The sequence below is a fragment of the Equus przewalskii genome, chromosome 18 (assembly GCF_037783145.1).
Source record: "Equus przewalskii isolate Varuska chromosome 18, EquPr2, whole genome shotgun sequence".
Classification (NCBI taxonomy): domain Eukaryota; kingdom Metazoa; phylum Chordata; class Mammalia; order Perissodactyla; family Equidae; genus Equus; species Equus przewalskii.
This window is the reverse complement of record NC_091848.1, coordinates 38,136,734-38,156,778: the sequence shown is the minus strand read 5'-3', so window position 1 is coordinate 38,156,778 and position 20,045 is coordinate 38,136,734. Positions and strand designations below refer to the sequence as shown.

The window sequence follows — 20,045 nt, the reverse complement described above, 5'->3', positions numbered from 1 at the left end:
TGCAGAGAACCAGTGCTTTCTCTTTTGACCTCATTCTGGGACAACAACAAGGTCCTGCCTGCTTCTCACTAATGAATTTTTAGCAACTTGCCTGGAGACGTCTGGCCTTGGGGCACACACACATCACTCTGGGAAAGTTCCACTTCGCATTTTGGAGCCTATCAATAGGTACTACATTTTAAGATTACTTCGCCTGGAGAAGAGACTTAATTACTCACAGCGTTCTCCCTACCTGCACCTGCATGCACTTGGAAAACTGCTCAGCTCCACTTCCGAACTCTGCGGTGCTGTGGGAGGTAAACAGCTCCAGCCCCAATCAGATCACGAATTACGCTGGCCAGCCCCACCAAAGCAGACGAGGTCTTGGTGCCAGTCTCATGCACCTTCTGGAAGATTCTCAGCCAAAGCTGCATCCACCTGCCAAACTCAGCGTTCCTCCAGGTCCCTCCTGCACTCCTGCAGAGCCCGTTCCTGCCACACATGGCCGGGTCTGCCCATCTTTGCTTTTGTTCTAGATCACTTTGTTCACTAGTTGATACTAATTATAATATGATTATCTTATTTTAAGCTCTATATTTACATTAAAAGTGATGTTCCCTTTTTCAAAGGCATTCAGAGCATCAGTTACTAAGGACAAAGTGGGAAAGACGTTTGTGGGATGGGGACCTTCCTCCTTGGCCCTAGGCTCACACCAGGCTTTCACAAGGTTAGCTCTGAAAGTTACTTGGGGTAAGGGTATTCGAAAAAAGGACAAAAACAGTTCCTGCTCCTCCTGCCTGGGCCCAGGTTGAGAAATGTAAAACATGACCCTCCCGGTTCACTGGACAGTGTTACAGAAGTTGATAGGATTATCCAGGTACCGGGAGAGCCTGGCTGGTCAAGCCCAACTTTGGCAAGTGTTAGTTACCTCGGCCTGAGGCATCTGTGTTGTGTGAACTTATCTGTTTCCTTGCTTCTGTATTTTCTTGCTTGGGGTTTGGTTTGTTCTGTTCCCCCTTAGTTTCTTAGGAAATCACCTTTTGAAAAATTCTCTTTCCCAGCTCCATGAAGGGGGAAGGGTCCTGGCCATCACGGACACCACCCACTGCAGGAGGCCTCCAGAGGCCAGGCTCATGGTGCGGCCACAGCTCCCCGGAAGTAGGGCATGATTCCTTTCTGTCCTCACACACAGGGCAGAGATGGGCTGCTAGTCCCCAGAAATCAAGAGCTTACCCCTCCTGTGTGCTGAAATCTGGCTGGATTAGTGCCTCCTGTCTCCCCGTCATCTCTGTCAAAGAACTTTGAGCCCTTTTCAGCTGGTCATGTCTGTGGCAAAGGTTAGAAATCTTCCTCTTCTACAGATTTCTTGGAAGGTGTCCAACCTAATGATGTCATTTAGACAGAAGCCAGGCCAGGTCAGGGATGCACAGCCTTTGCCATTTTCCAAACTCAAATCTGCCTCTGTTTTGCTGTCATTGACGTTTGGTGACTCATCGGCATCTGTCCCATCTCCTCCTGCTAATTGACATCCTCCTCAGCAGCCGTTGCTGCTCCCTGTCTCAGCGCAGCCATCAGGACAAGCCCATCCCCCTCCATCTCCTCTTCCCAGCCTTGCTGGGTGTCGACGGCCACACTGAGACTTTGAGCTTTGCCCCGTCTTTTGGTGACCTTGGCCGTGAAGGGCCCACCGTGAGATGGGTTGGTAATGGTGACAGGTTTGTGCAGATCAGACTCTGGTGCTGGCTCTCGCTGACCAGCTGGGAGATCTTGGGCCAGCTTCTTAGCTTGGAGCCTCTGTTTCCCCATCTGTAAAATGGGGGGATAATGCCAACCCTGCCCACCTCACTGGGTTGTTGTGAAGAGGAAATGGTCTGGTGTGTGGAGACAGCTCTAAAACCTACAGACCTGGAGCCGGCCCCGTGGCCAAGTGGTTAAGTTCGCATACTCTGCTTCGGTGGCCTGGGGTTTTGCCAGTTTGGATCCCAGGCACAGACATGGCACTGCTCATCAGGCCATGCTGAGGCAGTGTCCCACATAGCACAGCCAGAGGAACTCACAACTAGAATATACAACTATGTACTGGGGGGCTGTGGGGAGAAAGAAAAAAAAAGAAGATTGGCGACAGATGTTAGCTCAGGTACCAATCTTAAATAAAAAAAATAAAACCTACAGACTCTTCACAGATACGATGATCAATCCCCCGCCCCACTGCTCTGTGCCTCTTGTTCCCCCCACTTACTAAATGGGGGTGCTCCCAGGGCTCTGCTTTCTCACCTCTTTTCTTTTATATTAGCACATTGGAGCACCGGCCTGGCGCTGTGCTCTGCTTGTCTCGTTGTGGTCTGTCCCTCAGTGATTTTTCCACATCCATAGCTTCAACAAAATGTAGCTCCATGGAGCCAGAATCCTTCCCCTAAGCTCCAGTACCACGTGTCAGACCACTTGATATCTCAGTCTGGATTTTTCTCCCCGTGTCTCAAATGCAGGATGTCTAAAATAAAATTCAGTACCTTTCCATCTAGTAGATGCCAGCTTTCCTTCATGCCTCGTCCCGAGTACCCAGTCCTCTGCCACGCGCCTTCTGCCTGGGCCTCATCCAACATCTCCCCCCGCACTCCGCCATCCTCTCTCTGCCCACTGTCCTGGTCGGGCCCTGGTCAGCACGCACAGGATGGTCGCCAACGACTGCTGACTTGTCTCCCTGACCTGTGACTTCCCCCTCACAGCCCAGCTTCAAAAAATGCAGCTGGGAAACCCTCAGTACCTCTCCAGCACCTCCTGAGTAAAGGCCTGGTTCTTAGGCATTAAAGCCTTTTCCAAAGTGACCTCAGTGAGCTCGCCCAGCCTTCTCTTCCTGCGCCCTTCTGTGTGCCCGTGGTCGAGTCACACTGACACAGCCCCGGTTCTCCAGCCACTTCTCGCTTTGTCTGGCCTCCGTTTTCTCCTCCCGGAGTGTCTGTGGGAAGCTTACCCTCCGTGGATCACTGGCTCACGTGCTGCCCCCTGTGAGGCTTCCCTCGTTGTTCCCGTCAGACACGGGCTGCACGCGGGGAAGGGCACGTCGTGCCCACTGAACGGCCCCAAGCCCACATGGCTCAGTGTCAGGCCTTGTGGCCTTAACTTCTCCTAGAGTGACACCAGTTTTGCCTCATTTGGCTTTACCAGCTCCAAAAAGTAGTTATACTTAGTTGTTCAAAAAATATTTATCTCATTAACTAATAAATGCCCCCCAAATGGTACAGAAGTGCTACAGAAACTCAGAGAATTAAGAGCTCACCACAAGCAAAGGTGGTTTGGAAAGGCTGCCCAGGGAGGTGGGATTTGATTAGCCTTAAAGGATGGATGTGTCTTCGCTGGTGCTGAGAGATGAGGAATGGGCATGTTGGGCAAAGGGACTAGGAGGCACACATTAGGGCCAGGAGAGCACAGCATGTGTTCTGGAGACGTGAGCCTCTTAGTAGTGTGAATGAAAACAGCTGACATTTGTTGAGTGTTAGTCTTTACTTGGGTTATCTCGTTTAATCTTTACAGCAACCACAGGAGGTGGTTGCAAATGAGGAAACTGAGGCACCGAGGCAATGGGACTTGTTCAAGGACATGTATCTCCGAAGTGAGGAGTCAGAATTCAAACCCAGTGTCCTCGCCCTGAGCCCTTACTCCTCGCCACTATGGCATATTGCCCGGTGCAAGGTGCCTTAAAGAGCAAAGTGTCCAACATCCTCCCTTGCAGAAACCTCAGACTGTCTCATTCCTGCGAGAATAAAAAATCTAAGACTCTAGCAGGTATATAATGAAGGGTTTTATAAGAAGGGAGAATCCAGACATGAGAGAGGGAGCATATGGTCTTTGAATGTGGAGTTAGCCGTTAGCCTGTATTCAGTGGAATTGAAAGGTTTTGTGCAGGGAAGTGATGTAATAAAAGGGGAGGATGTGGAAGATTAATCTTGCAGCGAATGTGCACCGACACTAGGGAGATCAATTAGACATAAAAAATGAACTTTAAAGCAGACAAATATTACTGGAACAGGCTGCAGAGTCATTCTGGGGGAATGAACAGAATGGCTTTTAGAGAGTTCCAGGGCTTCTAGTAAGTTCTATTTCAGGCTTATTCTCCCTGTAATCTTTGCAGCATCCCAAAATGGGCTGGGGGTGGGGGGGAGTCAGTGACTTAGCAATCATTTATTGTGTGCCTACTGTATGCCAGGCATTGTGGCTGGGTACTTAAAACAGTTGGAAAGACTTGTTCAGACGCCTCCAAGGAGGCACAGGTGGCACTGGCAGGATTTGGTAGGAAATAAAGAACTTGACAGTTATTGAGGTTTTATGCCAAAACTTCTAGCATGGGTTGTCTCATTCAGTCCTCTTAAGAGTCCTGTGACATCTCAGTACCCATGTCTTCCAAACAAGGCACCTCCATGAGGGTGAGTAACTTGCCCACGATCACATGACTCCTAGTGGAAGCAGTCTTTCAAATGAAGTCATTGTCCACTGAAACTACTATTTTCCTTTTTCTCTTCCTGTGTGTCCTGATGTATTCTTGAGCAATTCAGCTTCCTGGATGACTTCTCTCTGCTTCTGTACCTGCTTCTGGCTTTTTTGAACTTCCTTTCCCCTCTCCTGTGCCACCCTGCTTTGTGGAGCAGCCTTCCTGTGTCTGTACTCTGTCTATGTTCTCTTTTGTTTTTTTCCCTGCTTTTTCTCCCCAAATCCCCCCAGTACATGGTTGTGTATTTTAGTTGTGGGTCCTTCTAGTTGTGGCTTGTGGGATGCCGCCTCAGCATGGCCTGAGAAGTGGTGCCATGTCCATGCCCAGGATCTGAACCAGCAAAACCCCAGGCTGCTGAAGCAGAGTGCGTGAACTTAACCATTCGGCCATGGGGCCAGCCCCCTGTCTGTGTTCTCTTACGAGAACAGATTCAAAGTTCTCTTTCTGGGCCTCCTGAGCCAGCCCTGGAGAAGACGGTTCCTGTTCCAGGAGAGGGGTTTTAGGGGACTCTATTCTGGTTGTTCTTAGCACTTAGCCCTTTCGTCAGTAACACAGCTACCTAAAGTCTCCTTTCTGATTCAGGGGCTTGGGATGTGGATCCCAGCAACCAGAACATGTTCAGACTTTGGAATGATGGTCGAATGAGGCCATAGATGAGGGCCACAAACAGGAGGAAGAGTTGGGGAGCCCTCGCAAGGTCTGGAGGGTGAAGAGTGAGGCAGGGGAATCGTCCTGAGAACCACAGTCTCTCCTTGGCCACATATGAGACGTGAAGTCTGAACACGTCACGCATGAAGCCCAGGCGGACACACTGAGGACAGGCCACGAAGTAGCTGGGCAGCTGTGTGCAGACGTTGTGGAGTGGCTGAGTGGGTCTCCATGAGTGCTCCCTGAGTTGACCTGGGCAGAGAGGAGGTATAATATGGACCGGGGTGGCAGTGGCCCCACTCTTGGCCCTGTTTTAATTTGGTAGCAAGACCCGGTTTCTTCCTGAACCCTCAGAACTTTGTTTTTGCTCTGGGATGGTTCCTCTTGCAGGGCAGGTAGAGGGCAGTGCCTACGTGGAGGACAGACTCAGGCCCAGAGGCCTGCCTCTTCCAGAGCCCCCAGCTGTCGTTCCTAGCTGGCTTCACTTGCCTTCTCCGCTGCTGCCCTGGATGTCTGGACGGGCGGCACATGGACAAGGGAAGGGCGTCTGCCCGGCAGAGGGTGGACCCGTCTGTTCTCCCTTTGCTCCTAGGTGCTGGCCGGGATGAACGTCTACCCCTCGGAATTTGAAAACATCAAGGAGGAGTACAATGTGCGCGGCTACCCCACCATCTGCTATTTCGAGTAAGTCCCCTGCTTACCTTCTGAAGCTCATTCTCCTCCATGATGGTGTTTGCACGCTGGCTGAGCCCTTGCTGTCTTTCCACGTTTCACAGGAAAGGACGGTTTCTGTTGCAGTATGACCACTATGGGTCTACAGCGGAGGACATTGTGGAGTGGATGAAGAAGTAAGTTGGGTGTTTGCCTCAGGGGGGTGCCCAGAGGGAGGGGCATTGGCCAGGCCCCATGGTGGTGCCTGGTGGCAGGCTCTGGCTGGAGTTTGAGGAAGAGAATGAGGATGCACTGCCCACACAGCTGTTTCTGGGTTGCATCTAGGTGAGGGTGGGGGTCTCTGTGCGTTTAGGATGCAGGAGTTGGAGGATTGGCTGTGACTTTGGCTGTGATGACTGCATTTTAAATAGATTTTCCCCTTCCTATCTCTCTGATGGGTAGAGATATTTCTCACCCAGGATGTCAGGTTTGAGAGAGGTTCCACTGCAGGTCTCTGTGTAAATAGAATTGTCACTTGAACGCGTCTTTCAAACATAACACTGTGTGAGGTGCTGCAAAGTTGCTGAGAAACATGCGAATGCCTTGGGTTTGCAGGGTGCTTTGCCTTCACCACGCGCTCCCCACAGATGCTGCTGCACCGCACCCTGTGGTCCCTGTGTTGTGATGTGATTGGATCCTGGTAACCCAAGCACCCCTCACCTGCAGCCCCTGCCTCACTAGGCGTGTGACTTGGGCGTGATGGTGGGTCCCTGACTGGTGTGTTGGACAGGGAGTCTGTCTTCCCCAGCCCTGCCCCACGACCAGAGCTGGGGAGGGGCCGCCTCTCCTGGACCCCCCCTGGGCCGGCCCAGCTTAGGGCTCACCCTGCTTGCCTGGCGCTTTGCCCATCAGGTTTGGCTCTTACCAGGCACTGCCGGCGTGTGGCTATTTGTGCATGGTTTTTGGAGTAATAACAGCAAACATTTTTGGGTTCCACTTCTGGCTGACACTGTTCTAAGCACTTTCTGTGGGTTCTCACGTAATCCTCAGAGCAGCCCTGTGAGGGAGATGGTATGATCACTCTTACAGGTGGGTAACTGAGCACAGCAGTGAAGTCGCTTGTCCCACCTCCTGCGGCTCCCACGTGGCAGGGCCAGGCTTGACCCCGGTTGGCAGCCCCCATGGTCCAGTCTGCTCCCCCGAGTTCTGCTCCGAGCCCCTCAACATCTTCCTGTTACCAGCGTGGTGGATATTTATTGACATCTTTACCTGAGGGGCACAGGATTATAGAATTCATTATCCAAAGATAAAGAGGTTGAAATGTGTATTTTTAGAATGGGAAAGGAGGGTAAATTTTGTACCCCAAAAAACCCCCCATAAGAAACAAACTGTTAGATTCTAAAGGTTGAAACTCTCAGTCTTCTGTTCTCTTGGTTCCCAGGGGCCCCAGAGATGAAACACAACGGCAGCGCCGTGTTTGCGTAGCGCCCTTTATTTCTTGGAAACATTTTCACATCTCTGTCCCCGTCTATTACCTCGTTTCCAGCCCTGGCCTGGGAAGGCAGCTCCCTGTTCTCATGTGTTGGTCGTCCTCACGTGGGCCTTCGTGCCCCTGTTTTCCTTTTTCATTTGATAATAAGCATGTCCTCTCCTCCAGCCAGATATATCTCACTCTGCTTTGGGAGAAGGTTTCAACAAACAGCAATCTCATTTGTCACCAGAGCATAAAATCTGCCTGCTTCTCTCCCCTTCTCTAACCTTTTCTGGTTTCAGAATACACTCATATGTTTTTGGAAGGATACAGTCTGGTTTTTTAAAAAAAAGTGTTCAGAATTGCTTGCTAACCCTAGACAAGGGGAGCCCATCAGTGGAGTTTCTGAGACAGGTTATTATCTCCCCCCTGGGGCCTGTCACTCTGCCCCCCACCCCCTCCTCTCTGCACACGGCATCCCCCAGCTCCTCCATCAGCCTCTGCTCTGGCCTGCTGGAACCCCAGGGCTGCCTCCAGATCTCTGTCCTGGGCTGGCACCTCCCCATCTCCCACCTCCCCCTTCCTCCCTCTCCTCACCCGATATGGGAAGGAAACCTTATTTGTAGAATTTTTTTTTTCTTTTTTAAAGATTTTATTTTTTCCTTTTTCTCCCCAAAGCCCCCCAGTACATAGTTGTATATTCTTCGTTGTGGGTCCTTCTAGTTGTAGCATGTGGGACGCTGCCTCAGCGTGGCTTGATGAGCAGTGCCATGTCCGTGCCCAGGACTCGAACCAACGAAACACTGGGCCGCCTGCAGCGGAGCGCACAGACTTAACCACTCGGCCACGGGGCCAGCCCTGGGAAGGAAACCTTATTAGCAGCTTCTGGTTCACCCTTGGTCTCCGAGCTGAGGTTGGTGGGGTAGCTCCGGGGAAGGGAAGGCAGTATTATTCTGCCTGGGCAGCCCCTTTCAAGCCACCAGCCCCCTGTGATCACTGTGCTGGGGGCACACATCGGGGAGCAGCTCCTCCCGAGGCATGACTGCAGCCCACTCCTCCAGCACGGGGGCGGCCAGGGAGGTGACCTCCTGAGGGACCCCCAGTGAGCTGCCTCATGTCATGCCTGGCAAGAGCTAGTGATGTCACTGTGCTTCCCACTGGCTTAATCTTTAAAAAATATTTTCTGACTTTTAAGGCTATTCAAATGAGACATGTTATTATAAAAAAACTTAAAAATATAACAAAAACTTAAAAATAAGCAAAAAGAAAAGCCCCCCCCCCCCACTACCCAAAGATAACATGTTGTGATATTGTGGTAAATTTCCTTCCAGATTCCCCTCCGCCTATACCTAGTTCTGCATGTGGTTTTCCTGTGCCAGGTGTTTTAAGTCTTTCCCAGATTACCATGAGTCCTGGCAGGTAGCAGCCACACCACCTTTCCTGCTTCCCTGGGCCTCTCCATTGGCTGCTCATGGCTTATGGCAGCCAAGTGTAGAAGGATGAGGGTGGACCCAGCCTTGCTAATTCTCCAGATGCTTTCAGAAGCCCAGGAGGGAAGAGCCTGGACCCCACCCTCAGAGTGACCTGGTGGTTGGGCACGGTGTGAGTGGGCACAGTGTGGGACCACTGGGGAGCCCCAGTTCAGAGTGTCCCAGGGCTCTGGGGTAGCTGTGCTGATCGAGGCAGGTGTGGCCGCTTGTGTTCCTGACAGCTGCATCTCTCATTCCCCCCTCTCAGAGTTCACACTGCTGAGTTGAGCTTGGCAGGTAGAGTGCAGAAGTGGTAATCCACTTTGGCCCAGCCACCCGTTCTGCGTGTGTGTTTTTAGATGACCAGAAGCGAACTGAAAACAAACACAAACAAACAAAACAAACACAAAAACAAAAGCAAAACAAAAACAAAACGGTTTTCTCAACTTGCAGATGCTTAGAGTTGCATCTTCTCCATGGCACAGGCACCCACCTCAGGCAAGGATCCACTGGGTTTGAACTTCCCGGTCCTGAAGAGCCGGGGAGATCACAGTCCCAGGATTGGGAGGGAATGTCAGAGTCAGTGAGCCCGCCCCCAGCAGTTCCCTTTCAGTGTTCGCGTGCCTCTCGGAGAGATGTGGGTACCACAGTCCTGCTCAGACACCTCAGAGAACAGGGCCTCCGCTTGTTTTGAGAGGTTGCTCACTTGTGTTTGAACGGTTCTCATGATTTAGGTTATGAATGATGTCTAGGAAATAGATTTAGAAAGTGTCTCACACCCATTATCTGTCTAGTTGTTCCTAGAGGTGGGTAAAGAAAAGCCTGCAAATACACTGTCCTGTAGACGTCTTAAGTCGAGTTGGTTGCCCGAGTCCCTAGGGCTGGTGAGTGGAGGGAACAGGACTCAAACCCAGGTCTTCTGACTCCCAGTTTGGCTTCTTTCCCTCTCACCTGCTGCAGGTGGAACGTTCTTCTCTCGAGCTGAAGTTTCTTTCTCTGGAGCTTCCACTTATGGGTGTTGGTTCTCCTTTTGGGAACCATAGAAAACGAATCTTAATTTGTCTTCCCTGTGCAGTCTGAAATACTTGAAGACAGCTATTGTGCTCCCCCTGTCTTCTCCTCTCCAGGTTAAGCCCTCCAATTCCTTGAACCATTCTTCTCTTGAACCATTCATCATTTATTCAAAAAGCATTTATTGGGAATCTGCTGTGTGTTAGGTGCAGGAGATAAAGAGATAAGAGGGAGTCCCGGTTTTCAAGGAGAGAGATAGTAAAAAGCACAATTTGGTATTAGTGTTTTGGCCTCAGAATTCTACTCCATCCCTCTCTTTCTCCTAAGTCCTCTTACCATTGGGCCCAGCTCTGCGATGCTCTCCAGAGCGTAAACTTCCTGTTGTCTGCTGAGGGGGAGAGGGGACCTCACCTGGCTAGAGATGAGGGGCAGGATCCGAGGGCCCAGCGGCTCAAGCTTTCAATGTGCCTTCTGTTTTCAGCCCAGGCCACCGCCCTGCTCCAGGAGGTGGTGCCCCGGGTCCCTTGCAGCCTTTGCCTTGCCCCCCAGTGCAGTTCTAGGGCCCTGCCCCGTCTCCACACCCAGCACTGCGGGTTTCCACCGTCTGTTCTGCAAAGTTGGTTTTCTAAAATTGTGCTGACCTCTTTTTCTTTCTTTGCTGTTGTTTTCTTTCCTGTTCTTTTTGCTCCTGTGGGTTTAATATTTTTTTTTTTAACTCCTGTACTGTTATTTTAGTGGTTTTGGCGTGTCTTCTCCTCCATGTTTAACTAGAAGTTTCTCAGGCGCTTCCATATGTTTGTGCTGCTGCTAAGCCATGGCTTCTCCATTCTGTGGGTGTGCTCTTGCTGGATTTTTAAAAGTTATTTGAACTTTTGAATAGATTCCATTTACATAATTAAAATAATTTTTTTAAAGATACTTAAAAATTATACATTGAAAAGTCTCGCTTCCACCTGTTTCCTCCGTCTTATTCTCCCTTCCACCCCCTAGAGGTAACAACTTTGATAAGTTTCTGTATGCAGATACAAGCAAATGTGAATAAGAATTTTTTTATCTCTCCCTATTTTATGCAAAAGCTAGCACATGGACTGTTCTGTGCGCCCCTGCAATCTATCCACATCAGTGCATGGAGGGCATTCTTGTTCTTCTTTACATGCTCAGCCCTCCGTTGTGTGGATGGACTGCAGTTGACCTAATCATCTCCTACCAACAGACACCGGGTTGTTTCCAGTCTTTGCGCTCACAGATGATCTACAGTGCATAACTTTGAATGCATGTAATTTTCTTTTTCTTATCTTTTCTTTTCTTTTCTTGAGGAAGATTAGCCCTGAGCTAACATCTGCTGCCAGTCCTCCTCTTTTTGCTGAGGAAGACTGGCCCTGAACTTACATCCGTGCCCATCTTCCTCTACTATATACGTGGGATACCTACCACTGCGTGGCTTGCCAGGCAGGGCCATGTCCACACCCAAGATCCAAACCCACGAACCCTGGGCCGCAGAAGCAGAGCGCGGACTTAACCACTGGGCCGGCCCCTGAATGCATGTAATTTCGATGTGTGCAGGTGTATTGTAGAGATGAATTCCCTGAAGTGGAATTGGTGGTGTTTTGAGGGCTTGGTGCTTTGAGCCCAGGTATAGGAACTAAGGTTTTCTCGTGTTGTTCTGGGACCATTGTCTAGCTGGTAACTCATGCCGAAGCATGATTTTTGCCACCAGCCCCCTCTGATGTTGGGTGCACACGGGCTGAACGTGGTTTGCCCTCTCATTGCCACTTTCCATTTTTGGGACCAGGGTGGCTGAGGGAACCAGCAGGGCCCAGGCAGAAGTTCCAGAGAGGGTTTCTGAGAGTGATGTCAAACCCCACCCAGGGTGGGGTGGGGGTGGTGGGTTCCACTGTGTTGGCCACGTGGCGGGGTGGCAGGTCCATTGAGTTGGCCACGTTGCTCTCGTGAATTCTCAGCCCTGGACGCTTTACTGTGGGCTCTCAGACGCAGGCAGCACTGGTTGTCTTTTCATGTTCGTTGTCCCGAGGGAGGCAGCGTTGAGGTGCTCTGGCAGAAGTGCTTGTAGCAGTAAAGCAGCTGGGAGTTTGTGTCACCAGCAGTCTTGTCCTCAGCTTTGAGTGAGACAGGACACCTGCGAGCCTGCCCCTCAGAGCAGCTGGTCACGGAGATGTCAGCCCGCGGTGATCCTGGGTGAAGCAGGCTCCAGGGTGTGCAGCTGCGTCCGATGGTTTGCGGCCAGAGGTGCTAGAGAGGGATTTGGCCTGGCCTCCAGCCCAGCTGCAGCGCCCGGCCTCTGGGAGAATTGGATCACTTTGGTCCTGGTCTCCAGGATAGCCTAGGCGCTGTCACAGTTGGGGTGCCCAGCCTTGTCCCCTTGGCCGCACTCCTCCTCATCATGAGCCTCCTCCCACGCTGGTCAAGTGAGCGCAGCACCACTCCTCTGGCCACCTCCCCAGCCCAGCCCCTTCCCTGGCCCAGATTTGTCTTTCTCAGACCCCTGTCCTCTCTCCCTCTCAGCCCCACATGAACACCCCTCTCTCGCCCTCTATTATTTCCTCTCTCCCTCCCTGCCCCGTGGGGACCACTTAACATAACAGTGAGCTTTTCCAAAGGTCACTCTTGGCTGTTGCTATTTATTCTTGCCAGTTTGCTGAAAATTTGAAAGAGCTTGAGAAGCTAACAAACCCCCAGATTCCCGGGAGGAAGCGCGATTTCTTGAGCTGCCTAGTGAGCTGTAGCTGAAAGCCACTATTTGTAATAGGATATCAGCTAGGCACTCCTCTGGGTTGAGGGGGTGGTGGAGGTGGGCAGGGCCAGACCCCTCACCCTCTGTTCCTCCACCAGGGCGGTTTCTGGTGAGCCCCTGACGCAGGCCATGCTGAGCCAGTGGGGGCTCTGTGCCGGGGGCTGGATTTCATGAGGGCTGCCCGGGCCCTGGGGCTTGCTCTGAGCTCTGCCTGTTTTTGGTCTTCCAGTCCGCAGCCGCCACAGCCCCAGGTCCCCGAGACTCCCTGGGCAGATGAGGGCGGCTCCGTTTATCACCTGACCGATGAAGACTTTGACCAGTTTGTGAAGGAACACTCCTCTGTCCTCGTCATGTTCCACGCCCCATGTGAGTGGAACCTTACTCCTCCCTGCCGCAGCCTCCCCTCCCCAGCGTAGGGCGGGCGCTGCTCTGGGACACAAGCACTTGCTTGTTGGACGCCTTCTCTTGTCGGACACCAGGGAGGCACTGGTGCCAGGTGGGGTCCCCACTCTCATGGTGCACGCAGCCCGCCCTGCATCACCATCGGAACAGCACAGAAGTCCTGATCAGGCTGCATGTGTCCCTCAGCTTGACCTGGAGGACCTGAGCAGCTTCCTCCAAGTCAGCGTGAATCGGAAATGCAAATGTATTTCCCAGAATTGGAGGCATTAGGACCGGAAGGGCCCTTAGATATTACCTAGAACAGTAATCACCTGTCATCTTACAGATGGGGAAACTGAGGCCCCTAGAGAGCCTGTATGTTGCTCAGCAGCTGGGAGGGCAGAGAGAGGCCAGGGCTGGATCCTCAGGCCCCCCAGCACCTGGAATGCCTTATTTCTCCTTCACCCAGTGTCCTTCACAGCCTGAAGCAGCCACAGTGGATCAAGGAAGGAAAATGTGAATGCTGTAAGGTGTGTTTGCAGTAGTGGCTGGAGACCCTGTAGCTCAGGATTTTTCTGGGCCACTGTTCTCCCTATTCCCACGGAGAATGGAAAATTGCTTGTAATTTGTTTCTAAGGAGAAAGATGCTCCTGGAAAAGTGAGCAAGGATCACATGAGAACAAGGGGATGACAGCCCTGGGCACAGGGCTCCCGGAAGCAGCTCCTTGGAAAGGCAGGCCCATCCCGATGGGTGAAGAAGGTGGGTCGTCAGCAACCAGGGACAGGGTGCATGTGTGTGGGGTGCTCTTCTCCCATAGCTTTCTGCCAGCAGTTTGGCCTTGCAGTGGTGGGTAAGAGATCTTAGAGGAGAAAAAAAAGCAAGAAATAGGGATCAGTGTCATAATCATGATGTCACTGCACATGAGGATCGGTAGTCCAGTCCATGGAGGCACAGTCAGTGACAAGAATGCATTATTAATTGTCTTAGTCACAGCGATCCTTATGCTAACAGTTGTGTATCACTGTACGGGGACAAAGTGCCTTCCTGCTAGGTCACCTCCTTTCATCTTACCCATAGTGCCACAAAGCAAGTATGATTAGTCCCCCCCTTTTTTTTTAAAGAAGATTTTATTTATTTATTTATTTTTCCTTTTTCTCCCCAAAGCCCCCCAGTACATGGTTGTATATTCCCAGTTGTGGGTCCTTCTAGTTGTGGCATGTGGGACGCTGCCTCAGCATGGCTTGATGAGCGGTGCCATGTCCACGCCCAGGATTCGAACTGGTGAAACCCTGGGCCACTGCAGCGGAGTGCGCAAACCTAACCACTCGGCCATGGGGCTGGCCTCTGGTTAGCCCCCTTTTACAGATAAGAAGATTGTCGCACAAAGAGATGGCAGGAGTCATTCGCTACGCCGTGAGTCCTGTACTGCTGGCCCCTGCTCTGCCCGCCCTCCCTTCCCCGGCAGCATCACAGGGCTTTAGTTAGTGAGAATTGTTCATAGATGGACCACTATTGGGATTTCCCTAACTCCTTCTTTCTTATAAGAGCCAAATTCTTAAAGAATCCAACGGAAAAGTATTCCCTATGGCCCTTCTTCTTCTGAATTTCTGGAAAGCTGATGAAAAAACCAAAATCACTAAGTTTCAAAGAGCCTCCTGATTAAGGGCCATGACAGACAGGGCCTTAGGAGCACATCACCCCCAGCCTGCTAGGGCTGTAGCGAGGGTGTCTTTATGGTTCCAGGTACCCGTGAAACTGCCGCCGGGTGGCACTACAGTGCTCTCCCTGCCTGAGCTGTGCTCTCCCGCCAGTCTCAGAGCTGCCGATGGAAGCACATCCTGCAGGAGGTTATGGTGCACCTAGAGCTGCAGTCGCCCCGCCTGCATCCCTGTCCCAGCAGTAAAGGCAGATACTGGCTAGCTGTTTTCAGTCCTCCCTGGGAACTTCACCCCCATGTGTCGGTCCTCCAGTTTGCATCAGGAGAGCCCACCTGGCTCCTGGAAGAGTGCAGAGTAGTGTGAGCAGTGCTTTGTGGTGTGTGCATTTCAGTATGAAGAGTGTGTGTCCCCTTTATGAAACCTGTAAGTTTTCCAAAAACACTATGTACCAGATAGATTGGAATCATTTAATAATTGTTTCTTAGGCCCTTTTTTTAAAGAATCCTGGTTGCAAACTGGAAATTGCTTTGTTTGTGTTCCTTTTATAGTCTCCAGTTGTGAGCAATCCGTTGTAGTAGCTGATGCTTGCAGAGTCTGGGGGCCAGGAGCCTGGCTATAGGGTTCCTCTCCTTCCCTTCACCTTATAATGCATCCTTTTCCCTCCCTGAACCAGAAGGATCTTGCTCATCACACCCCCACCCCACCAACCCTAGTCACCTAAGGGCATTGAGTAAGGGCTTAATGAATGAGAAAACAAACAAATGAAGTTGTTCTAGAGCTGAATTAGAGAATGAGAACAAGAAACCAGATGGCTGCTTTTCTTTCCACGTTAGTCATTGTCATTCACAAATATTACCAATACCACCCAACTCCGTGTAGAGCCCTGTTGAGGGGGCTCTGATTCCAGACTTAGCAGACGAGATGTCGAGGCTTCTTTTGGTGGCTGTCTCCCCTCTAGGGAGCCTGCATTCTCTGAGGAGGTGTCTGCTGGGCCCCAGTCTGCGTGTGTGCATGTGTGGGTTTATTGCCGCTGGACTGGAGAGCGAGAGGGATCAGGGCAAAGCGCGAGGTGAGACGTCCTGATGAACTGAACTGCCTCTGAAAGTCCCGTCAGATGGGAACGGCTCTGCATCAGACCATCTGTCTGCACGGTCCTCCTCCTTTATCCAGGAGTGTGGTCTTTAGCCACAGAAGGGATGGAGTACACATGGTTTAGGGAGAATCACAGCCCAGAAGGGGTGAACTGAGAGCAGAGAGCTCTTAGCTGCTTGGCTGTGTATCTCATGCCAGAGTGCTGTGGAAAACCCACAGTGGGACCCAGAGACAAGGACAGATGTCACCAGGCCCGAGGCTGGCAGTGCTTTCCCAGGTCTCCCAAATGCGTAAAAGGTGAATTCTGCAAATCACAGTGTGACAGGTGTCAATCCCAGACCAAATAGGGAGGGTTTAGAGACAGACCATTTGGAGACTTAGAAAAACAAGTTGGGATCTGTCACCAGAGAATTCACCATAGACCATAGATTCTACTAAGGATTGCCGGATGCGCTTGGCTTGTTTCTTGGGATAGGATTATCAGGTTGATGAATTAGCATGTATTTTTTTTTTTTTTAAATCAAAAGTGACTTACTGTTTCCCAGACTGCAATAGGGAGATGGGGAGAACCGGGCGGAATGGGTCCCCCCTGAGGGGAGCATCCCCTTGGTGCCCTGTGACTTTGAGTCTGGCCTGGCTTTGTCTAGAAAGTGGTACTTGTTTTTTAATCAGCAGTTTTGTTGAAACGATAAAAAACAAAGTGTACTTCCAAATCTGAAAGAGTTAGATTTGGAAAAAGGATAGCTAGCTAAAATATTGAACAGTTGCATTAAGATTTTAAAAGATCTCAACAGACTGAAATAGTGGAGCTCAAACTAAAAGGCTGGATTTATTTTTATGCCTTTATGCTAATTTAAAAGAAATGCATGTACCTTTTATAAAGGATAATATAGGAATGTATAAAGAAGAAAATTAACATTCCTGATACAGACTCCCAGAAAGAGCCATGATCTCTCTTTGCAGTGTTATTTCTATGCACAGGGTAAGTGCTCAATGTTAGCCTCTTTCCGGGTCCCACTTTGAAAGGCCAGGAAGAGAAAGAGTCTCAGCCTTTCTCCTGACCAGTGCCTGCCCCAGGTGGGAGCTCCCTGGCACCTGTGGGTTCCAGAGGCAAGTCCTTGGTTCTTTGCCTGAAACCTTGATGGGGTGCCTGCGGGCCACACTCCTGGGTTCTTGGCAGGAAAGGCACACGGGCCCCTGGTTGTTGATATTATCAAACACCTCTGTTCGCCCCCGCTTCTTTACCCTCTTTCTTAGCTTTCCCACCACTTCCTTCCCACCGTAGCCTCTTGCCTCGCCTCATCACCTCCTTTCCCTTCCCTCCCTCCCAGCCAGAGTCTGTTAGAAACTCCACACAGATTCTTCCATAGCCTCTACATCTCATGCCCGAGTCGTCCTTTAACATATAATCCCAGGCCTAGCACAGCGTGGGGCCCTCCACATATGTTAGCTTTGGTCCTGGCCTGGGTTATACCGAGGGAGCAGGGGGAGCTGAGATTTACAAGCAGCTTTGACCCGGGGAGCCCACCCTCCAGGCCTCCTGGGGAGGACAGTCTGAGTGCGAGCAGTGGGCCCTGAGAGGGGGGTGTGCACCTCACAGTGTGAGGACAGAGGCTGGCCATGTGGCCCCTGAGGGCAGCCTCTCCATGACTCAGCACCTCCCACTTTGTTGTCCGTCTGGCCCTCAGCGTGGGGCCTGGAGGTTGTGGGAGGCTGCAGCACCAGGCCCAGCTCTCTGAACCCGCAGAGGACAAAGACGGCATCCGAAAATGGCGTGGCAGCAGGACATTGACTGCTACTGCTCTGCTCCACGGTGCCTTTTGTTCCTTTCTGCAGCGTTCTGAATGAGGAAAGTCAGATTGTACAGTCCCTCGCCTTCTCTCATCACTGTCTGTTTTGCTGCCATAGCATCCACCTGCTCCTCCCCCCATGTGCCTCCAGCCCAGCGTTAGGCCGGAAGGACATGACGCTGTGATAACGCTGAGTGAGCGTCACTTGCGTGGGAATGATAGAAGGAACAAAGTGGGGGCTCCCAGGGAGGGGGTCCTCTCCCACGTGGATGCTGAGGGGCTGCTGGCAGGGAGCCAGAGAAAGAAGTTGCTGGGAACCAGAGCACCCCCTTGCCACCCTTTCCCCAGAGCTACAGCCGCGGCCGCCAGCCCTGTCCTCGCCCGTCCTGCCCCGTCTGCCCCTTTCCTTGGCTGCAGGCCCAGGAAGAGATGTTTTCTTCGCTACGACTCGCCACCAGCAGGTGTGTGCTGGCGGCCGCGGGCCAGGCCTGCCTCCCAAGAGCTGAGCTGTCCCTCTGGATTCAGTGGCAGGTCCCTCTCAGACTCCAGACTTCCAGCTCTTACTTTATTTCTGCCTTACTCTCAAGTAATATGTGATCTTTGTAGAAAATCTAGAAGATACAGAGAAACATAAATGATTAAGGAAAAAAAACTGCGTATAATGCCGTTATCTAGAAATGATCACTTTTCACTTTTTGGCATCATTCCTTCTAGTTCTTTTTCTTTTATTTTTCCCTTGTTTTTAACTTTTATTTTTTAAATTAACATACAGTTAAATTTTTTTTTCTGACGTGTAGATTTGTGTAACCATCATGCCATAAAACTCCTTTATGCTGTCACTTTTATTTATTTATTTATTTATCCTTCTTCTTTTCCCAAAGCCCCCCAGTACATAGTTGTATATTCTAGTTGTGGGTCCCTCTGGTTGTGCTATGTGGGACACCGCCTCAGCATGGCCTGACGAGCGGTGCCATGTCCGCATCCAGGATCTGAACCAGTGAAACCCTGGGCCGCCGAAGCAGAGCATGTGAACTTAACCACTCGGCCAAGGGGCTGGCCCCTACTTTTATTTTTTAATTGCGCAAATAATTTAGGAATAATATTAACAAAATTCTTGTTATTGGCAGTGAAAGGTTCAAGGGATACGTGAGAACAGAGTGCAGACAGTGAAAGTCCTGCTCCCCACCCCGTCCCCTTCCCAGGGTTGCCCACTGCTAACAGTGCCCGTATCCTTCTCTCCCTTCTGTGCTTCTCCCTAAACAAGAGTGTTTTGGTTTTTTATGTAAATAAGATCATGCCCTATCCATTTTTCTGTGATTTGCTTTTTTCCACTTACACTAGGTCTTGAAGATATTTTTGTGTAAATGTAGACGTTCTATCTACATCTCCGTCTACATATCCATCCACCTCAATCTTTGTAAGCACTGAATAGTATTCTATAATTTAGACATGCCGGAGATTTTAAACCACTCCCCTGTTGACAGACTTTTGTCTCCAGTCTTTGGCTGTTCAAACAATGCAGTGAGCATTTGTAAACAGGTATATTTGGGAACGTGTCTAAGTGTTTCTGACTAATTCCTGAAAGTGAAGTGGCTGGGCCGTGGTGTGACTGTGCTGGAGCTCCCACAGGCACTGGCAGCTTCCCTCCGCAAGGCTTCGCCACCCTGCAGCGTGTGGCAGAGCCCGCCTCCTCCCTCCCGGCCGTGGGTACTGTCAGCCTTTATGTTCCTGCTAAACCGGCCGAAGGGGCAGCTTGTCCGCAGCTGCCTGGCCTCCCAGGAAGCTGAGCCTCCTTTCGTCTGAGAATGAGCTTTCCGTTCTTCTGTGAACCACCTCTTCACACCCTTTGCCCCTTTTCCTACTGGGTGATTTGTCTTTTTCTTCTTGACCTAGAACTCCATGCTTATGAATATTATTCTTTATCTGTCTTCTGTGTTCCAGGTGTCCTCTCCTAGTCTGCTGCTTGCTTTAACTTTCTTATGGTCCCTTTCGTTGTACAAAAGCATTACATTTTTTGTGATCAAGTAAGAGCTAGAATGTTTATCGAGCACTTATTATGGGTCAGGCATTGTTCTAAGCACTTCCCATACGTTAACTCCTTTAATCTTCACAACAAACCTTGGGAAGTAGATATCATAATTATTCCCATTTTACAGGTTAGGAAAGAGGTCGAGAAACTTGCCAAAGGTCACATAGCTGAAAAGGGAGAGGCGGGATGAAAACCCCGGCAGTCCTAGAGGCCGCAGCCTCAGCAGCGAGCTTTCTGCAGACCTGCCTTTTCCCATCCTGACCTCTGGGATTCGTGGGTTCCTTGGGAAATCCGCCCCCAGGATATACAGACAATGCCCTATATTTTGTTACAGTGTTTTTGTCTTTTCATCTTGTTCTTTAATTCATCTGAATTTTTCATTTGTTTTTTGTGGCAGGTGAGAGGAAGGAATTTAATTTTATTTAAGTCCTTTTTTTTTTGAGGAAGATTAGCCCTGAGCTAACTACAGCCAATCCTCCTCTTTTTGCTGAGGAAGACTGGCCCTGAGCTCACATCTGTGCCCATCTTCCTCTGCTTTATATGTGGGACGCCTACCACAGCATGGCTTGACAAGCGGTGCCATATCCGCACCTGGGATCAGAACCGGCAAACCCCAGTCCGCCGAAG

General features: G+C 50.8%; 1 protein-coding gene across 2 annotated transcripts in view; it reads left to right on the top strand.

Annotated features, from left to right (window-relative positions):
- The window catches only part of PDIA5 (protein disulfide isomerase family A member 5), an 89,312-nt gene that overhangs the window by 46,861 nt on the left and 22,406 nt on the right, over positions 1–20,045 (top strand). For both annotated transcript variants that reach the window (XM_070582611.1, XM_070582612.1), the window contains exons 9-11: positions 5,706–5,797; positions 5,890–5,961; positions 12,697–12,833. In XM_070582611.1, the coding sequence (XP_070438712.1) occupies positions 5,706–5,797; positions 5,890–5,961; positions 12,697–12,833 (301 nt within the window). The remainder of the gene's footprint in view (positions 1–5,705; positions 5,798–5,889; positions 5,962–12,696; positions 12,834–20,045) is intronic.